Below are 20,699 nucleotides of genomic sequence, written 5' to 3' on the forward strand. Positions count from 1 at the left end.
GCTACTGTGTGCTGGAACTCGTGGCGTTTGGGGTAAGATATCATCTCCCTTTCAATGTAATTGGAAACTTGTCGAAAACTGTTTTCCATATAGCAATTAAGGTAAAGTGAACATCAGTACAGGCTTGTTCACAACTTCCTCTTACAAACCTCAACAATTCACCTTATTTTTTCACCTGGGGAACTTTCTTTCATCTGCGCACCACCCATAGTTCGCAAAGAAGAAAAAAGTGCTGACGTCTCATCTGCACATAAGGTGTCAACTAGCAGTAAGCGAGGAAGGAATTCCCCACAGTAAAAGTGATTGCGCAAAGAACGGTGCTAGATTGGAACGTTATGACACGGTCTATCCATATTAATCCTGAGACAATTCTAGGCAGAAAAACATTCCCATTTGATCGATTTACCAAATGCCGCCAAAAATAATTGACATTCTTTAATTTCATAGACCTTCGGCCAACACTAGGGAATGTTAATCATAAAAAATGCACCACAAAAGTGATGTAATGTGCTTTGGAAAAATTACACTGTCCTTGTGAAGCGATTGCGGTATCCTTAGGGTTAAGGTTCAACTGTACGCTCACTCTGTTAAAAGCTATTTCTTCTGATTAGCCCAAGCACATGAGCTTTCAGGTTGGCCAATAGGTAGAAGGGAATAGATATTGTCATGGGGAAAGGGTCAGTGCCTCATCTACCATGAGAACAAAGAAGAATATACCACAACCTATAAAGTATAAGTCCTATTCTACCAATAGTATATGCAAGTATGTGACTAATACTTCTATGTCCAAGAAATTATCAGCACTCGATCCTTATTTCCCGCAACAGCTCATCCGTATGCAGATTAGAGGGCCGGAAAGTGACATTGAAATCAGTAGGCAGGGCCGGCGTCAGGGTTAGGCAGATCAGGTAGCTGCCTAGGGCCCCCACTCCCTTAAAGGCCCCCAGCGTCTATAGCAGAAGCTTCACTGATAATAGCTTCCGATGTATAGACTGCTTGAGGACCTGTAGTGACATCACGATCATGTAACCCCTGCCATGTTACTGTGATGTTACCACAGGCCATGTACTCTGGGACTGTCAGGACCTTTGGTGTTTGCCATGTACATGTGTGTGTGCCATGTACATATGTATGTCTGTGCCATGTACAGTTGTGCTCAAAAGTTTACTTACTTCGGCAGAATTTTTGCGTCAACTTCTGTGCATGTTATCAGGCCAAAATCACCAGAGTATGTAAACTTTTGATCAGGGTCATTTGGATGTTTCGTGTTGTCATTATGATTTAAAGAGACAACACTGTAGTTTGACAATAAATGGCTTCACCCAACCACTAATCATGAGTGGAGAAAAAGTTTTGATGTTATCACTCATATTCTCTGAAAAAAGGCCAAGAAAGCAAAAATTCTGCCAGGATATGTAAACTTTTGAGCACAACTGTAAATGTGTGTGCTATAATATATATATATATATATATATCTATATATATATATGTGTGTATGTGTGTTTGTTTATATAATTTTTTTCACTATTCTAACTTGAATATATGTTATTAGTTTATGTAGATGGCTGGATATAGACACAGTGTGGCCGTATATGACACACTGTATGTGAGTCATGCACATTTTTAAATACCGGCTGCACAGACAAGAGTTCATATATATTAACCTGTTGGCAATCGTCCAGCGAAAAAGCAAAATGCTGCTCATTCATCGGGTGATTGGATTGTGTATGGCAAAACATAAATCATTGTTCTCGGCTGCACATCGCCGGTGTAAGCTGCAGATATGCTGCTGATCAGAGCTGTGAAGTCAGTAAGCCAAACCTCCGACTCCTCAACTTCCCTGACTCCGACTCCACAGCCCTGCTCCACTACTGAGAATGTATATAAAGTGCAGCACAGATTCATCTCATCGATGACTCCACAGCTCTGGTCACTACTGAGCATGTGCATAAGGTGCAGCACAAATTCATCTCATCTATGACTTCACAGCACCGGTCACTACTGAGCATGTGCATAAAGTGCAGCATAGATTCATCTCATCTATGACTCCACAGCACTGGTCACTACTGAGCATGTGCATAAAGTGCAGCACAGATTCATCTCATCTATGACTCCACAGCATCGGTCACTACTGAGCATGTGCATAAAGTGCAGCACAGATTTATCTCAACTACGACCCCATAGCACTGCCTCACTACTGAGCATGTACATAAAGTGCAGCACAGATTTATCTCAACTATGACCCCACAGCACTGCCTCACTACTGAGCATGTACATAAAGTGCAGCACAGATTCATCTCATCTATGACTCCACAGCATCGGTCACTACTGAGCATGTGCATAAAGTGTAGCACAGATTTATCTCAAATACGACCCCACAGCACTGCCTCACTACTAAGCATGTACATAAAGTGCAGCACAGATTCATCTCAACTAAAAGCCAAGATCCTTAGATCAGGAACAGAACAGACATTTATAGAATATTTCATAACTTCCCAAATTAATATTAAAAAAATTACGATACATCACATCCTGCACTCAATGTATTATATACTGTATTTAAGGAGTCAGAGTCTGTCCATTTGATACCGATTCCACCAAAATGGACACTGACTCAGACTCCACAGTCCTACTGCTGATAAACTGCTGGTAACATATGTATGGGGATAGAATTATTTATTAGTGATCGTTCTGTGTCCATCCTTCTTCCTCAGCCAGTGTAAAGAGGCCAAGAAACAAGAGCCAAACTACTTTAATATTGTCAATCACACTCATTGAACGGCCTGAGCTCAGCGCATGTAAATGCAACCACAATGTTTGAGAGTCATGATGCAATATGTCAGCATTTAGGGCCTCATTTTAAACTTTTGCCCAGGGCCCCACTTTGTCTAATACCACCCCTGTCAGCAGGTGATGTTCATCTAATCTCTACTGGCAACTACTGTATATTTCTACTTCTACAACTGATTGTAAAGAGCTAACTTAAATAGTACTCGTCAATCACTTTGCAATTCTTACTCCAATTTATCACTGAATTGCACAATTTTTCTTCTTGATTTGATAAAGTTGTAGAACGATGGTCTGAAAGTCCAGTGAAATGACCTATTCTGCTTGTTTTTTAATGTACTCGGTTTGAAGATGTAGAGACTTAGTATGAAAACAAGTTCTCTTCCCAGAAGGAAGTGCAGACAATTTTTTTGCCATGTACCATTCTTCTAACATGACTCATGTACTGTACTTGTTGACACAGACCATAGTCAAGAAGTAATTCATTGTGTCCTGCTTTCTTAATATCAAAGACACATATGTAGATCACATATTTACTGTTCTTTATTATCTATTAATAAGTAACACACTTTGTGTATCATGGCAATATTATATATAAGGATACTATGAAATAGAGACGGGTGCACCCAAACATAAATGTTCGGCATTCGTACCGGACAGTTACGGATTTTATGCTGAAGTCTGGTGCATAGCCCGTGGTAGTGAAAGAGAGAATATAACTACTATAAAACTGCTCCTATGTACAAGAATATAACTTCTAAAATACTGCTCCTATGTACAAGAATATAACTACTATAATACTGCCCCTATGTACAAGAATATAACTACTATAATACTGCTCCTATGTACAAGAATATAACTACTATAATACTGCCATATGTACAAGAATATAACTACTATAATACTGCCCCTATGTACAAGAATATAACTACTATAATACTGCTCCTATATACAAGAATATAACTACTATAATACTGCCCCTATGTACAAGAATATAACTACTATAATACTGCTCCTATGTAGAAGAATATAACTACTATAATAGTGCCCCCTATGTACAGGAATATAACTACTATAATACTGCCCCTATGTAGAAGAATATAACTACTATAATAGTGCCCCCTATGTACAGGAATATAACTACTATAATACAGCTCCTATGTACAAGAATATAACTACTATAATACTGCCCCTATGTACAAGAATATAACTACTATAATACTGCTCCTATGTACAAGAATATAACTACTATAATACTGCTCCTATGTACAAGAATATAACTACTATAATACTGCCCCTATGTACAAGAATATAACTAGTATAATACTGCTCCTATGTACAAGAATATAACTACTATAATACTGCCCTTCATTTAAAAAAAAAGTATTATAATACCACCATCTATGTATGAGAATATAGCTACTATAATACTTTTGCAGTCTTATCACTGTATGAATAGCTAGATTGAAGAGCGCAAATATGGCGACCACAGTAGTCGATATTTGATTTGTGGCTTTTCTAGATTACTGATTTTTTTCCAATTATGCGGTGATATGGGATGTCAGTCTCATGTGATTACTACATTTCTTGTTATGGGGTCAGTGCTGTGGTTTTGATATGTCCTTTTTAACTTGAATCTGTTGCCACATGCTTATTCTGTCCTCCCTGAGGGAAGCATAAAGTAATGACAGACAACCTGAATTCGCAGGACTCTTAACGCTCACATTTGCGCGGCTCATTTTGTACCTGAGGAAATGAAAACTACCCAACATTGACAAGCAATTATGTGTCATGACCCCATGTTGTCGTCAGATAGGGCATCATATACCTGGGGACAGAATCCATTTAGGCTCAGCTAAATTTATGCAAATTCCCATGTTGCGTCACATCTAAAATGTCAAGCGCAAGTTTTGCCGTGTCTCCGGTTTTCGAGCCCAAGTCATATAGTAAGAATGCAGCAGGTCTAGAAAAGATTTGTAAACTGAACCTTAATGTAACCCCCTCCCATAATTGATGACGTAGCCGTAAATCATCATAGTGGGTGTGGGGACAACCATACGGCCGTGGTTATGGCTTGACGTATCGTTGCAAAGTCATGTGCCCGTGGTGGCAGGAAGTGCAGGTTACACTGACAGCGGTTACTGTACTCAGTTACATTACTCACTTGCAAAACAAAGATTTCCTAGAAGTGGAAAAATATTATGTTTGTTTTTTCTACATTTATGTCAGCGGTCAATTATTACCTCTAAACCTAGAACAATGGCAGCTGAAAAAAATTGAGCGTCAGTATTCTGAGTATGTACAAGCTCCAGCCCCAGTGTCTATGTGATGTACATGCACCCCCCCAGTGTCTACTGTGTAATGTATATTCACCCCCCAATGTCTCTTATGTGATGTATATGCTCCGCCCTAGTGTCTATTGTGCAATGTATGTTCACCATCTCAGTGTCTCTTACGTGATGTACAGTACAGAGCAAAAGTTTGGACACACCTTCTCATTTAAAGATTTTTCTGTATTTTCATGACATTTTGGATCTTTGGTTCCAACCACCGTGTCTTTGTGCGACGCAGAAAAGGCGAACGGATGGACTCTACATGCCTGGTTCCCACCGTGAAGCATGGAGGAGGAGGTGTGATGGTGTGGGGGTGCTTTGCTGGAGACACTGTTGGGGATTTATTCAAAATTGAAGGCATACTGAACCAGCATGGCTACCACAGCATCTTGCAGCGGCATGCTATTCCATCCGGTTTGCGTTTAGTTGGACCATCATTTATTTTTCAACAGGACAATGACCCCAAACAGACATCCAGGCTGTGTAAGGGCTATTAGACCAAGAAGGAGAGTGATGGGGAGCTACGCCAGATGACCTGACCTCCACAGTCACCAGACCTGAACCCAGTCGAGATGGTTTGGGGTGTGCTGGACCGCGGAGTGAAGGCAAAAGGGCCAACAAGTGCTAAGCATCTCTGGGAACTCCTTCAAGATTGTTGGAAGACCATTTCTGGTGACTACCTCTTGAAGCTCATCAAGAGAATGCCAAGAGTGCAAAGCAGTCATCAAAGCAACAGGTGGCTACTTTGAAGAACCTAGAATATAAGACGTATTTTCAGTTGTTTCACACTTTTTTGTTAATTATATAATTCCACATGTGTTAATTCTTAGTTTTGATGCCTTCAGTGTGAATTTACAATTTTCATAGTCATGAAAATGCAGAAAAATCTTTAAATGAGGTGTGTCCAAACTTTTGCTCTGTACTGTATATGCTCCACTCTAGTGTCTACTGTGTAATGTATATGAACCACCCCTTTGTCTCCTGTGTGATGTATATTCTGCAGCCCCTTTTTCTCCTATATGATATATATATATATATACATACGGCAGTCTTGGTGCCTCCTATGTGATGTATATGCACCAGCTACAGTGTCTCCTATGTGATGTATATGCTGCAGTTCCAGTGTCTCCTATGATATACAGCTCTGGCAAAAATTAAGAGACCACTGCAAAATGTTCAGTTTGTCTTGATTCTTCTCTGTATAGGTATATTTTTGAGTTAAATGTAAAGTGTTCTTTTATTCTGTAAACTTCTGACAACATGTCTCCGAAAACTTATCGCAAACAGTCCACTTTACTCAAAACCAACGCAAACTTTAAAAACCTGTTTTGAGTAGCAACATCATCAATGCCCAACATCACAGGCACACCAGCAGCAATGCCCAACATCACAGGCACACCAGCAGCTCCAGCCATTATATTAGGGGCGAGTTAAAGGTTTGACTAAATATATAAGGATCATTTACAAGTTGATAATTTTGTTCAGCCTCCGAGTTGATGGTATAATTATCCAAATGAGCCTTGGCAGAAAAAAAGGTTCCCCATCCCTGATGTAGCTTTTTGTTTGTTTGCAAACGATCATTTGCATTACAGAAACTTGTATTGGGCAGCTACAATGTAACAGTCCTTTCAGAACATAGAGGACTGCGTAATGAACCAATTACCACTAGAAAAACGGATACACCCAACTGTTATTGTAAGGAACTATAGACTCCGAGAATATAAGAGTTAATCTGTAGCTGGCGGCGGCTGCACGATGAGGCAGGGCTGTGTGATGGAGGGAGCTGCATACATCTCATGACCGGTATGATGTAAGAAAATATGGACTACAGCCAAGTATCACTACCGACCACGAGCAAAGACGAGGAATCCTGGGCTCTGCTCACTCAAGGGTTATGTTGGGGTCATGGCTGCTGTCCTTAAGCTTTAATAGGGTCTGACGCAATAGTATTGGAAAACTTGACCGAAACCCTACAGGACCTTGTGTGAACCGAGCCCCACCGCATTTTCTATTTCTACTGCAAGGAAACCCCCCCAACCTAAACATTCCCAAAAAGTGTCATATAACCAGACGAACGAGCAAATCGCTCATTCGGTGGCTGATTGGATGGTAATGCAGGCATAAAAATAATTTTTGTCGGCAATCTACATTGGGAGAGAACAAGTAACGATTTTCAGTTCCCATACTTTCTGTATTAGTCCATGTGAGCGGGCCTATAAAACGAGAATCAATATATACAAAGACTAAGTGCCAAAGTGTTTACATGGCAGAAGCCATGCAGCACAAATCTCATGCAAATGCGAAAATACAATGAAAGTCTGTTAATCTGGCACCTGATAATCCGGAAATGTTAACCAAGTGTGATCATTTCTAAACTATCTGGCACTTGTTTCAAGCAAAGATCAACAAAGCCGATCAGGAGATTAGTAACCGAATCTACATAGGAGCTTCTCATCTAGACATTTTTTTTTCCACCATTCTCCTCCATTTTTTGCCTTTGTGCTGGTTTTTGCTTCTCATATGCAAAAAATAAAAACCCTACCCATGAAAAAAAAAAAACATAGACAAGTGAACAGCTCCAGACTATAATACCTGTTTATATGTGAAAAACATGGAAAATCGGACGTGTGACTGAGGCCCAATACACACTGTCAATAGCAGATTTTGTGTGAATATTTTTTTTCCGGAGGATTATTAACAGGTGGTTGCATTCGGGCCTTGATTTACCTTTAGTCATGTGAGCGAGGAGACGAGGCGGGCCCGGGCTCGCTGCCAGACTGACATGTTTTGTTACTGGGCAACCATAAATATTTCATTGAGCGGCGGACTTTGATTTGGGTGTGATCGACTCAGTACAGCACGGTCTCTTCACTGAAAAGAAGGTGCAGGGAAATCTCAGCTTATTGCCATGATCACAGCAATTTTCTGGTATTTTTCCAAAAAAGCAAGATCCAAGACACAGGAGCACAACATGGGTTACCACGTATTTTGCGCTCCCTGGCCCATGGGCTGTCCACATTCCCTAAATCTGTTCCACTAGTCCAGGACCGATCCTCTTATCCCCTCAAGCTCAAGTATTGTATTTCAAGGAAATACTGATGTAATTATAGTTTACCCTTTGACCCGCTAGTTTTCTTTCTCCTTTTTGCTGAAATCAGACATTTTAAAAATAAAAAGTTGCACATTGTTTTTTTCTTTTTTTATGGATTTTTTTTACATTAGCCTTTGCACTATCTTAAACTTAACCCTAAACCTATCCCTAAACCTAACCGTAGCTCTAACTCTAAACCTAGCTCTAATCTTAAACCTAGCCCTAAACCTAACCCTAACACTAAACCCAGCCCTAACCCTAAACGTAGCCCTGTCCCTAGCTCTAACCCTAAACCTAGCGCTAACCTTAAACCAAGCTCTAACCCTATACCTAGCCCTAACCCTAGCTCTAACTCTAAACCTAACTCTAAACCTAGCCCTAACCCTAAACCTAGCTCTAACCTTACACCTAGCCCTAACCTTAAACCTAGCCCAGACCCTATACCTAGCTCTAGGCCTAAACCTAGCTCTAGTTCTAAACCTAGCTCTAACCTTAAACCTAGCCCAGACCCTATACCTAGCTCTAGGCCTAAACCTAGCTCTAGGTCTAAACCTAGCTCTAACCTTAAACCTAGCCCAGACCCTATACCTAGCTCTAGGTCTAAACCTAGCTCTAACCTTAAACCTAGCCCAGACCCTATACCTAGCTCTAGGCCTAAACCTAGCTCTAGGTCTAAACCTAGCTCTAACCTTAAACCTAGCCCAGACCCTATACCTAGCTCTAGGTCTAAACCTAGCTCTAACCTTAAACCTAGCTCTAACCTTAAACCTAGACCAGACCCTATACCTAGCTCTAGGCCTAAACCTAGCTCTAGTTCTAAACCTAGCTCTAACCTTAAACCTAGCCCAGACCCTATACCTAGCTCTAGGCCTAAACCTAGCTCTAGGTCTAAACCTAGCTCTAGGTCTAAACTTTGCCCTGACCTTAAACCTAGCCCAGACCCTATACCTAGCTCTAACTCTAAACCTAGCTCTAATCTTAAACCTAGCCCTAAACCTAGCCCTAACACTAAACCCAGCCCTAACCCTAAACGTAGCCCTGTCCCTAGCTCTAACCCTAAACCTAGCTCTAACCTTAAACCAAGCTCTAACCCTATACCTATCCCTAACCCTAGCTCTAACTCTAAACCTAACTCTAAACCTAGCCCTAACCCTAAACCTAGCTCTAACCTTACACCTAGCCCTAACCTTAAACCTAGCCCAGACCCTATACCTAGCTCTAGGCCTAAACCTAGCTCTAGGTCTAAACCTAGCTCTAACCTTAAACCTAGCCCAGACCCTATTCCTAGCTCTAGGCCTAAACCTAGCTCTAGGTCTAAACCTTGCCCAAACCTTAAACCTAGCCCAGACCCTGTACCTAGCTCTAGGTCTAAACCTAGCTCTAGCCTTAAACCTAGACCAGATCCCATACCTAGCTCTAAGCCTAAACCTAGCACTAGGTCTAAACCAGCTCTAGCCTTAAACTTAGACCAGACCCTATACCTAGCTCTAAGCCTAAACCTAGCTCTAAGTCTAAACTTAGCTCTAACCTTAAACCTAGCCCTAACCCTAAACCTTGCCCTAATCTGCACTGTGCCATGAAGAAGATGCACAGTTCATTTGAGATTATTAGAGAGGCCAAGGTTTTGTACCCCTTTAGAATTTGGAGCCTTGGGCAATCGTAGCCCTGTCGCCTCCGCTACGCCACTGCAGGGTCCATTCCTGTTTTAGGTTACTGGAGCGTTACAACAGCCAACCAGAGCTCAATTTTTATTCCCTAATCTGTTCTGGTTACAATGAAAGCCGCACTGTGGTTGATTGAAGCCACAAGCGAGCTGTGTCAGAATTGTGACCAAGTTTTGTGGGAGTTGAGTTAGACACGTCATTGTTTGCATATATCTGTGCCGATATTCAATGCAAAAATAATGGCGCACGTCGTCGGTGGCACGTCTGATTGCACCAGGTTTGCATGTGTACCCCATTTTATGGTGCGTAATTTCTAGCACATTTTTCTTAGTAAATATGTCCCCTGCTCCTTCAGGCCAATAGTTGTAATCATACCGCAAGTATGAAAATAGGCTGATATACGTTCACATAGATTAGTGTTCATACCCCAGCCATGTTCTGTCTATTAGACATTGGCCTTTTATCGTGTAATTTCAAAGACTAAATTGGGGGCTACACAACGACATTGGCAGTGACACCTCTCAGATGGCCGTATGTCCCTACTACACTGCAGCATAATGTAAGTGAATGGGGTCACATTCAGACCCCTTAGGTACCGCGACAAGCAAGTTACCGAAAATCCAACCGTTTCCGACTTGTTTGTTGGAATACTTTGCAATCCCATTTCCCTGCAATACGCTGCGGCATACAGAGATTTTTCCTAGCGTGACCAAAACCAATGTTGACTTGTAGAACATTAGAAGAACGTATTCTCAGTCCGTTCATGCTATGGACCCATTATAGTCAATATGCATGTGGCCGTTTTTCTGCCAGGGAATATATATATTAAAGAGAAAAATATTTAAAAAAATTGCAGAATAGTACATGCAATCTAATGGCAGCTCGGCACTCTTTGCGGACGTGACGGTGTTTCTCAATAAATATGTCTAAACCTGAGCAAGGTATGAGGAAGTTCGAGCCTCATATTCCACATTATAATGAATATTGTTTTCAATGTCTCCTTTTTTCAGCTTTGAATGAAAGCAAAATAAATTATTTTCCTTAAAAATAAAAAAAAACTGAAATATTCTAAAATGACAAGTGAGTTAGACCAGGGTGGTTGGTGTAATGTGTCGCATCGCGCTGTCACGTCACCACCGCTGCTTTGTAGTCATAATTGTAATGAGCTAGTTGTAAGGGTACTTTCACACTAGCTTTTTTTTAAATCCGTCACAATGCGTTGTTTTGCAGAAAAAACGCATCCTGCAAAAGTGCTTGCAGGATGCGTTTTTTCCCCATAGACTTCTATTGACGACGCATTTGCGACGGATTGGCACACTTCGCATCGGTCTTGCGACGGATGCGTCGTGCTTTGGCGGACCGTCGGGAGAAAAAAACCCTACATGTAACGTTTTTTTCTCCCGACGGACCGCTTTTTCCTGAACTCCGCCCCCACCTCCCCGCACCTTACAATGGGGCAGCGGATGTGCCGGAAAAATGCATCCGCTGCACCCATTGTGCAATGCAGCAAACGCTAGCGTCGGAATCTCTCCCCGACGCATTGCGACGGGGAGATTCCGACGCTAGTGTGAAAGAAGCCTAACTCTCGGCCACGCTGCGGGATCCTGTTTATTTTGGCAGCCAGGACAAGGCCCTGGAAATCCTTTTTTTCTCCCCACAAACAAAATGATTGCATCAGTGGCATAAGAACAAATAAATATGAGACACCTACATCTATAAAGTCATTGCGCCAGTTATCCGCTCCATAAAAAATGGCGTCCGCATAAAACTGTCCAGAAAAAGGCCGCTCAGCTCTCCCCTCCCCCACAAAAATAAATGTTCAATTCAGGTTTATGGCTGCAATGAGGTAGAAATGACGTCATTAATATTTAACCCTGCATATTCTTACTGAACGGGAGACCTCTTTCTACAAAACCGAATATTTGACAATAGATCTTTGTGCTATTTCTCGCAGGTAAACGGATCATAGGCGATGGGTAAAAGCAAAAGTTTTCAGAACACTTGTAAAAGTTTCTCGATCATAAAAACTTTTCTATGCTGTCTATGCTATGTCTAGAAATGAAAGCAAGACTGGAAAAGATACCCTTAAAGGGTTTCTACGGGATTGGAAAACATGGCTGCCTTTTTCCAGAAACAACGCCCCCCCCCCCCATCAATTGAATGTTTAAAGTTGTAACTCGGCTTCCTTATAGTTAATGGGACCAAGAGGCGCAACATACGACCTGTGCTGTTTTTGGAGGCGTCTGGACATGTTTCCCTTATCAGCACATAATGGGAAGATTTCCACTTAAAAAGACATTATAGATATATAATTGCCATAAAGTGACGGATAACATCCCGCTGATTGTTAGTTGTTGTTAATAATATGGTTACACCTGATGTCTACGTATACCCCTATTTTCTGCAGCCCCGAGGTATAACAGGTGAAGCCACCAATTAAAATTACCATAACTATACTGTACCCAAAGGCTGGGTTACTACTGTGCCATCACATCTACTTATACATTGCAATCATTAAAAAATAAAAGCCAATCAATTGTATCTTTACCTACAATCGCATCACATTAAATTGCATCATAATCAGACACCAAACTAGAAAAACCCTAAACAATATTTTAGTCTTATTTTTACAATATCCGTATCTTTCACTTTTGCTAAATCCACAAATTTTAATCTCGCATTATCAAAACACAAAAACTCAAATTGGACAATACTGCCATGATATAGGCAAGGTTTACAATCAAATCCAAATGTTTCTTGCACCATTTCCGGATTTTATTTTACGACAAAGTAAATCACTTTTCACGATTGCGTCATTTGCATTGTATAACTTTAGGTAAAAGTTTAGACTCACCTTCAATAGTGCAAGCAGCAGCGGCGGCAGCCAAATACTTAACATTGTGACAAGTTTTAAACTTTTTTTTTTTGTAAACTTATTTAAAGGAGACGATTGGTCATAAAGAGCGAAGAGATCTAAAAGTGATCCAGTTCTGATGGCTAAGTCGTTGTATGTGCGGTTCTCGGTGTTATCGTAGCTCTTCCAATGTATTTCTGTTCAGCTAGTGGATGTGACTGAAGAATCGAAGGCTGGGCAGCTCGCCTCATATGACTGGAGGAGGAGCAGCGATCACAAGACTGGCTGCACGCACCCTGCACACACCTCCTACTGTCATAGAAAACTCTATGATAAATATTTGCTACCTGCAATTGTAATGTAAATTAGGGCTATGTGCTGCAAAGTGTTACCATATTAAGTGATAGTTTCCATTCTCAGGAATGCACTAAGTGACAGGTAACTGATTATGACAGTAGCTCTGGTTGTAGGTTCATCCTAAGATCTCGCGTAAGAAAAAAAATCTGACCCATTATTCTGATTAGACTCTGATCAGAGTTTCATCATAGTGTCGTACGGGTATTATCCGATTTTCTCATATGTGGAGAAATTTTAAAAAATAATTCTACCTTCTCCCTTCTGACAATCGTCAGTACGTCCGAGGTCAGATCCCCTGCTTTGATGCAGGGCTCCGCGGTGAGCCCGCATCAAAGCCGGGACATGTCAGCTGTTTTGAACAGCTGTCATGTGCCCATAATAGGCGCGGGCAGAATCGCGATCTGCCCGCACCTATTAACTAGTTAAATGCCGCTGTCAATCGCAGACAGCGGCATTTAACCGGCGCTTCCGGCCGGGCGGCCGGAAATGACGTCATCGCCGACCCCCGTCACATGATCGGGGGTCGGCGATGCGTCTGGATGGTAACCATAGAGGTCCTTGAGACCTCTATGGTTACTGATCGCCGGTAGCTGTGAGCGCCACCCTGTGGTTGGCGCTCACAGCACACCTCCATTTCTGCTACATAGCAGCGATCAGCAGATCGCTGCTATGTAGCAGAGCCGATCGCGTTGTGCCTGCTTCTAGTCTCCCATGGAGGCTATTGAATCATGGCAAAAGTAAAAAAAAAAAGTTACAAAAAATGTGAAAAAAATAAAAAAAATATAAAAGTTTAAATCACCCCCCTTTCGCCCCAATCAAAATAAATCAATAAAAAAAAATCAAATCTACACATATTTGGTATCGCCGCGCTCAGAATCGCCTGATCTATCAATTAAAAAAAAGCATTAACCTGATCGCTAAACGGCATAGCGAGAAAAAATTCGAAACGCCAGAATTACGTTTTTTAGGTCGCCGCGACATTGCATTAAAATACAATAACGGGCGATCAAAAGAACGTATCTGCACCAAAATGCTATCATTAAAAACGTCATCTCGGCACGCAAAAAATAAGCCCTCAACCGACCCCAGATCACAAAAAATTGAGACGCTACGAGTATCGGAAAATGGCGCAATTTTTTTTTTTTTTAGCAAAGTTTGGAATTTTTTTTCACCACTTAGATAAAAAATTACCTAGTCATGTTTGGTGTCTATGAACTCGTACTGACCTGGAGAATCATAATGTCAGGTCAGTTTTAGCATTTAGTGAACCTAGCAAAAAAAGCCAAACAAAAAACAAGTGTGGGATTGCACTTTTTTTGCAATTTCACCGCACTTGGAATTTTTTCCCCGTTTTCTAGTACACGACATGCTAAAACCAATTATGTCATTCAAAAGTACATCTTGTCCCACAAAAAATAAGCCCTCACATGGCCAAATTCACGGAAAAATAAAAAAGTTATGGCTCTGGGAAGGAGGGGAGTGAAAAACGAACACGGAAAAACGAAAAATCCCAAGGTCATGAAGGGGTTAATCAGACCATCGAAAAAAAAACGGAAGAATTTCTGATATTTGCCGCAGAAGTCAGAGAAAAAAAAATCGGATATGTGAATGGTCCCCTAAAATATCATTGGTGTGAACGCTAGCCATGAAAAGCACTCGTACGCGAAACTCTGATGTCTGAATGAGCCCTTATAAGGACAGGTAATAATGCAGAATTGTAATCAAGGGGAAAAGTCAGCGATCCAAATTCTATGTATGAGGGAATTCCCAGTCTTTTATCCAACGTTTAAAGGGACTCTGCCACCCCCTCCAGCCGTTAGAAACTAAAAGAGCCACCTTGTGCAGCAGTAATGCTGCATTCTGACAAGGTGGCTCTTTTAGTTATTGGTGCAGTCAAAGGAGAAATAAAGTGTTTTATAATTTCGCAAAAATACCTGTCTTTAGTCCTGGAGGCAGGTCTTAACCCCCCTGCAGCACACGCCACACTGCCGTCACTCAAGGCTTCTTCGGCGCCGGGCGCTGCCCCCTCCGCGCTGTTTTCAAATCAAATCCGGCGCCTGCGCTGTTTTGGTTCTCCCTGGGGCAGGCGCAGTGAGCGCTGCCAGTCTGACCTCAGATGCAGTCTCGCAGACTGCGCCTGTGCGGCCACCCAGCTTGTGAATCCCAGCCCTGCACTCTGCATAATGCACAACACACTGCGGCGACGGATTCCGTTTTTTTTCAACTGAGCATGCTCTGATTTTTTTTACAATCCAATTAGCTGGATCAGCTAGTCGGATCCGGCGAAAAAAACGGATCCGTCTCATCAGTTTTTCACAATCTGCGACGGATCCGTTTTTTTAATAATCGACGGATTGGGACTGATGGCAATAAACTGATGTGTGAAAGCAGCCTAAGAGTTAAATCAGCCGCACTCTCAACTATTTGCAAAAATATTTAATTTATGTGAATAATTACACCACAAAAGGCACTAATTTTTTTTTCTATTGATGAGACAGAGATCAAGTAGCTTGTGACGTTTCAACCCCGTCTGGGTCTTTTTCAAACAATGCTAGAATTATCTCATGCTGGCCTTATGTTCTCTCTTACCTCGATATAAAGCTGAAGTTTGCTGGGGGTTTGCTGCAAGGTATGGTGACCGGGAGGCTTAGAGTAGGTGCGCGGTTATGCTCTACCGCAGCGGTACACACTTTTTGCAATAGAGTGTGCAGGAATTTCAGGTTCATGATTTCTCATCTTTGCTTTTTTCCATCATAGGCTAGGTGCACATCAGAGTACTTTTACTCATCCGAGAAAATCAAGTCAATTCGGGACAGAGTTTGATCAGAGTGTGATCCAATTCTCACGGATGAGAAGCAAAAAAATTCTCCATATTCTTCTCCATTCTGTGAGGAAACTGAAATCCAACTGCAGTCAAATATCATCCAAGTACAATCCAATGGTTTCCACGCACTCATTGACTAGTATGACCGAGAACGATCCGAATACTGGATCCTTCTTGGGCAGGCTGCAATTTTTTTTCTCTCTGACGGACTCTGTCCAAGGAAAAAAATCAGATATGTGCCCTGCCTCATAGAGTAATATGGGGACAAGTCGTGTGCACGAGCCCTAAATTTGAGTTCAGACAAGCGTATGAAAAATCGTCCTATTTCCATCCAGAAAGAACTGACGATTGTCATCCATGATCCATCCATGTCATCTGTATGTTTTTTTTTTTAACATTTTTATGAAATCCATTTTTATACAATCAACAGATATAAAATATAGATTCCTGGTAATAGTATCAATGTATCTGTAGAAAAGTGCATTATGGATGCTCTGAATGGGATCTGTGTTTTTTTTTTTTTTTATATTTTGTGCACCCATACACTGGAATGGGCAAGCCTCATGCAAAACACTATCATGTGAACGGCTCTATTCTATAACATTGGTCCATGCGGTAACTGTTCATGGTTTGCATTTTACTGAAACACGTGTAGTACCCTTTTTTTTTTAATGGAAAGTTAAACTTAAAAGAAAAGAAGAATTGATGATAGAGACAAGCAAAAAGATTTAAACTACCGTGGTCCAACGATCAGGTCAGTCTGTGGCATTTAGACCAGGCACTGCCAATTCTCTGCCCAGCATCTTGGGTGCTTCTACTGATTACTGGGCCTCCATGACTTGACTTTGAGCCCTAGTCGCTAAGCTCACGTGATGTCATGATGTGCACTGTACCACGACTTCATTAGATCAGGAGGCCAAGTAAGTGGCAGAGGCGCCCAGTATGATGGGCAGAAAACTGATAGAGCAAAAGTGAATACTGCCCTGATTACACTGCTATTGTGAAGCCAACTGGACGACAGACCAGGGTAGTTACAATCTTTTTGCTTCTCTCTACTTAATGACCCAACAGAGAATACGTAATTAATATTAGGTCAGTGGGGGGACAGATACCGATCAGATTCAGATGTAGCACTGTAACTGGCTGAGCCCAAGTACTGCACCTCACAACTAGAGATGAGTGAATTTGTCCGGAGGGGTGCGAGATTGTTACAGGGAAGGCCCCAGAGGAGGATGTTGCAGTAGTCGAGGCGGGAGATGATTAGGGCATGCACGAGCATTTTGGCAGAGTGAGGGTCAAGGAAAGGACGGATTCTGAAAATATTTTTGAGCTGGAGGCGACAGGAGGTGGTGAGAGCTTGGATGTCCGGTTTGAAGGACAGGGCAGAGTCAAGGGTTACTCCGAGGCAGCGGATTTTGGGGACAGGGGAAAGTGTGATTTCATTTATTTTGATAGATAAATCAGGTAGGGAAGATATGCGAGATGGATGAAAGATAATTAGTTCAGCTTTGTCCACATTGAGCTTGAGGAAGCGAGAGGCGAAAAAAGGAGGATATGGCTGATAGACACTCTGGGATTCTGGAGAGCAGAGAGGTGACATCTGGGCCAGAGAGGTAGATCTGAGTTTCATCAGCATATAGATGGTACAGGAAGCCATAGGACATTATGAGTTGTCCCAGGCTGAGTGTATAGATTGAGAAGAGTAAAGGCCCCGTCACACATAGCGAGATCGCTAGCGAGATCGCTGCTGAGTCACAGCAACAGCGATCTCAGTAGCGATCTCGCTATGTGTGACACGTACCAGCGATCAGGCCCCTGCTGTGAGATCGCTGGTCGTGTCGGAATGGCCTGGGCCATTTTTTGATCGTTGAGGTCCCGCTGACATCGCTGAATCGGCGTGTGTGACGCCGATTCAGCGATGTCTTCGCTGGTAACCAGGGTAAACATCGGGTAACTAAGCGCAGGGCCGCGCTTAGTAACCCGATGTTTACCCTGGTTACCATCGTTAAAGTAAAAAAAGCAAACGCTACATACTTACCTACCGCTGTCTGTCCCCGGCGCTGGGCTTCTCTGGTCTGGCTGTGAGCGTCGGGCAGCCGGAAAGCAGAGCGGTGACGTCACCGCTCTGCTTTCCGGCCGCTGTGCTCACAGTCAGACCAGAGAAGCAGAGCGCCGGGGACAGACAGCGGTAGGTAAGTATGTAGCGTTTGTTTTTTTTACTTTAACGATGGTAACCAGGGTAAACATCGGGTTACTAAGCGCGGCCCTGCGCTTAGTTACCCGATGTTTACCCTGGTTACCGGGGACCTCGGGATCGTTGGTCGCTGGAGAGCTGTCTGTGTGACAGCTCTCCAGCGACCAAACAGCGACGCTGCAGCGATCCGAATCGTTGTCGGTATCGCTGCAGCGTCGCTAAAGTGTGACGGTACCTTAAGGGTCCTAGGACAGAGCCTTGAGGGACACCAACAGAGAGGGGGCGAGATGAAGAGGTAGTATGGGAGTAGGAAACGCTAAATGTGCGGTTTGAAAGGTATGAGGAGATCCAGGACAGGGCGAGGTCTTTGACACCAAAGGAAGAGAGGATCTGTAATAGGAGGCAGTGGTCAACTGTGTCGAAGGCAGATCTAGAATTGTCTGTTAGCTTTGGCTGTAAGTAAAGGTTCCTTCACACTGAACAATATCGCTAGCGATCCGTGACGTTGCAGCGTCCTGGCTAGCGATATCGTTGAGTTTGACACGCAGCAGCGATCAGGATCCTGCTGTGCCATCGTTGGTCGGAGCAGAAAGTCCAGAACTTTATTTCGTCGCTGGACTCCCGCAGACATCGCTGAATCAGCGTGTGTGACGCCGATTCAGCGATGTCTTCACTGGTAACCAGGGCAAACATTGGGTTACTAAGCGCAGGGCCGCGCTTAGTAACCCGATGTTTACCCTGGTTACCAGCGTAAAGGTAAAAAAAAAAAACACTACATACTTACATTCCGGTGTCTGTCCTCCGGCGCTCTGCTTCTCTGCACTGTGTAAGCGCCGGCCGGAAAGCAGAGCACAGCGGTGACGTCACCGCTCTGCTTTCCGGCTGGCGCTCACAGTCAGTGCAGAGAAGCAGAGCGCCGGAGGGCAGACACTGGAATGTAAGTATGTAGTGTTTGTTTTTTTTTACATTTACGCTGGTAACCAGGGTAAACATCGGGTTACTAAGCGCGGCCCTGCGCTTAGTAACCCGATGTTTACCCTGGTTACCAGAGGACTTTGCATAGTTGGTCGCTGGAGAGCTGTCTGTGTGACAGCTCTCAAGCGACCACACAGCGACGCCGCAGCGATCGGGATCGTTGTCTAGATCGCTGCAGCGTCGCTAATTGTGACGGTACCCTTAGTCGTTAGTAATTTTGGTCAGGGCACTCTTGTGAAATGGTGGGGACAGAAGCCAGATTGTAGGTTGGTTCGTGGGCACCAGGGGCATACATAGAAATTACAGGAACCGATTGGAGAAGTCCTAATTTAGCTCCCCTCAACAACAACAAAAAAATATTCTGCGGGGTTACAGAAGAGCATAGCTCACAACTTTGCAGCCATTACAAAGTAATTTTCCTCCTACTGAAGCCCTAGATACATTGCACCCATAAAGTATGATGCCAACAAAAGTGCAGCACAAACATGATACCCCCACCGTATCCTCCACTCGCAGAGTATGATGACCCTACTGTACCCACCTTAACTGCTCGGAAAAGTACGGTGACCCCAATGCCGTATGATCCCCCAACTGTGATCCCCAAACAGCTCTCCTTGCAGTATAATGGGCTTATACAGTTTAATGGCCCCACACCTAACCATACTGTATAATGGATCCCACACAGCCCTTCACAAAGTATGATGGACCTCACACAAACCTTCACACTGTATAATTGCTTGCATACAGTATAATGGCCCCCACATAGACCTCCATAAAGTATAAAGGATGCCACATAGCCCTCCAAATATTATAATGGGTCCCACATAGCCTTCCAAATATTAAAATGTCCCCCATGTAGACCTCCACATATTAATCCTCCATATAGTATACTGCAATTCATAATCCTCCATATAGTATAATGCACTCCTCATTGTCCTCTATATAGTATAATGCACTCCTCATAGTTCTCCATATAATATAATGTACCCCCATAGTCATCCATATAGTATAATGCGCTCCCCAATGGTCCTCCATATAGTATACTGTACTCCCCATAGTCCTCCATATAGTATAATGCACTTCCTGTAGGCCTCTGGATATTATAATGCACTCCCATAGTCTTCCATATAGTATAATGCACTCCCCATGGTCCTCTATATAGTATACTATATTCCCCATAGTCCTCCATATAGTATAATGCACTCCAAATAGTCCTCCATACAATATAATGCACTCCCCATAGTCCTCCATTCAGTATAATGCACTCCCCATGGTCCTTCATATAGTATAATGCACTCATCATAGTCCTCCATATAGTATAATGCACTCTCCACAACCCTCCACACAGTGTAATGCACTCCCCATAGTCCTCAACCAGTATAATACTCCCCATAGTCCTCCATGTAATATAATGCACTCCCCATAGTCCTCCATATAGTATAGTTCACTTCCCATAGTCATCTACACAGTATTATGGCCACCACAATTTAAAAAAATAATACAATACTCATCTCTCCTTGTTTCCCAGCTGCTCCGATCTCTGCAGCTTGCGTTCTAAAGTGCCGCACATCTCACAGCACGCCCACTGTGCTGAGACATCAGACGACGAGAAAGAATGAT

General features: G+C 42.8%; 1 protein-coding gene across 2 annotated transcripts in view; it reads right to left on the minus strand.

Annotated features, from left to right (window-relative positions):
* Window positions 1–12,949, minus strand: part of LOC138649351 (tumor necrosis factor receptor superfamily member 1A-like) — a 32,376-nt gene extending 19,427 nt beyond the window's left edge. For both annotated transcript variants that reach the window (XM_069739683.1, XM_069739684.1), the window contains exon 1: window positions 12,730–12,949. In XM_069739683.1, the coding sequence (XP_069595784.1) occupies window positions 12,730–12,774 (45 nt within the window). In that variant the 5' untranslated portion in view covers window positions 12,775–12,949. The remainder of the gene's footprint in view (window positions 1–12,729) is intronic.
* Window positions 12,950–20,699: the final 7,750 nt, after the last annotated feature.

The sequence above is a fragment of the Ranitomeya imitator genome, chromosome 9 (assembly GCF_032444005.1).
Source record: "Ranitomeya imitator isolate aRanImi1 chromosome 9, aRanImi1.pri, whole genome shotgun sequence".
Classification (NCBI taxonomy): domain Eukaryota; kingdom Metazoa; phylum Chordata; class Amphibia; order Anura; family Dendrobatidae; genus Ranitomeya; species Ranitomeya imitator.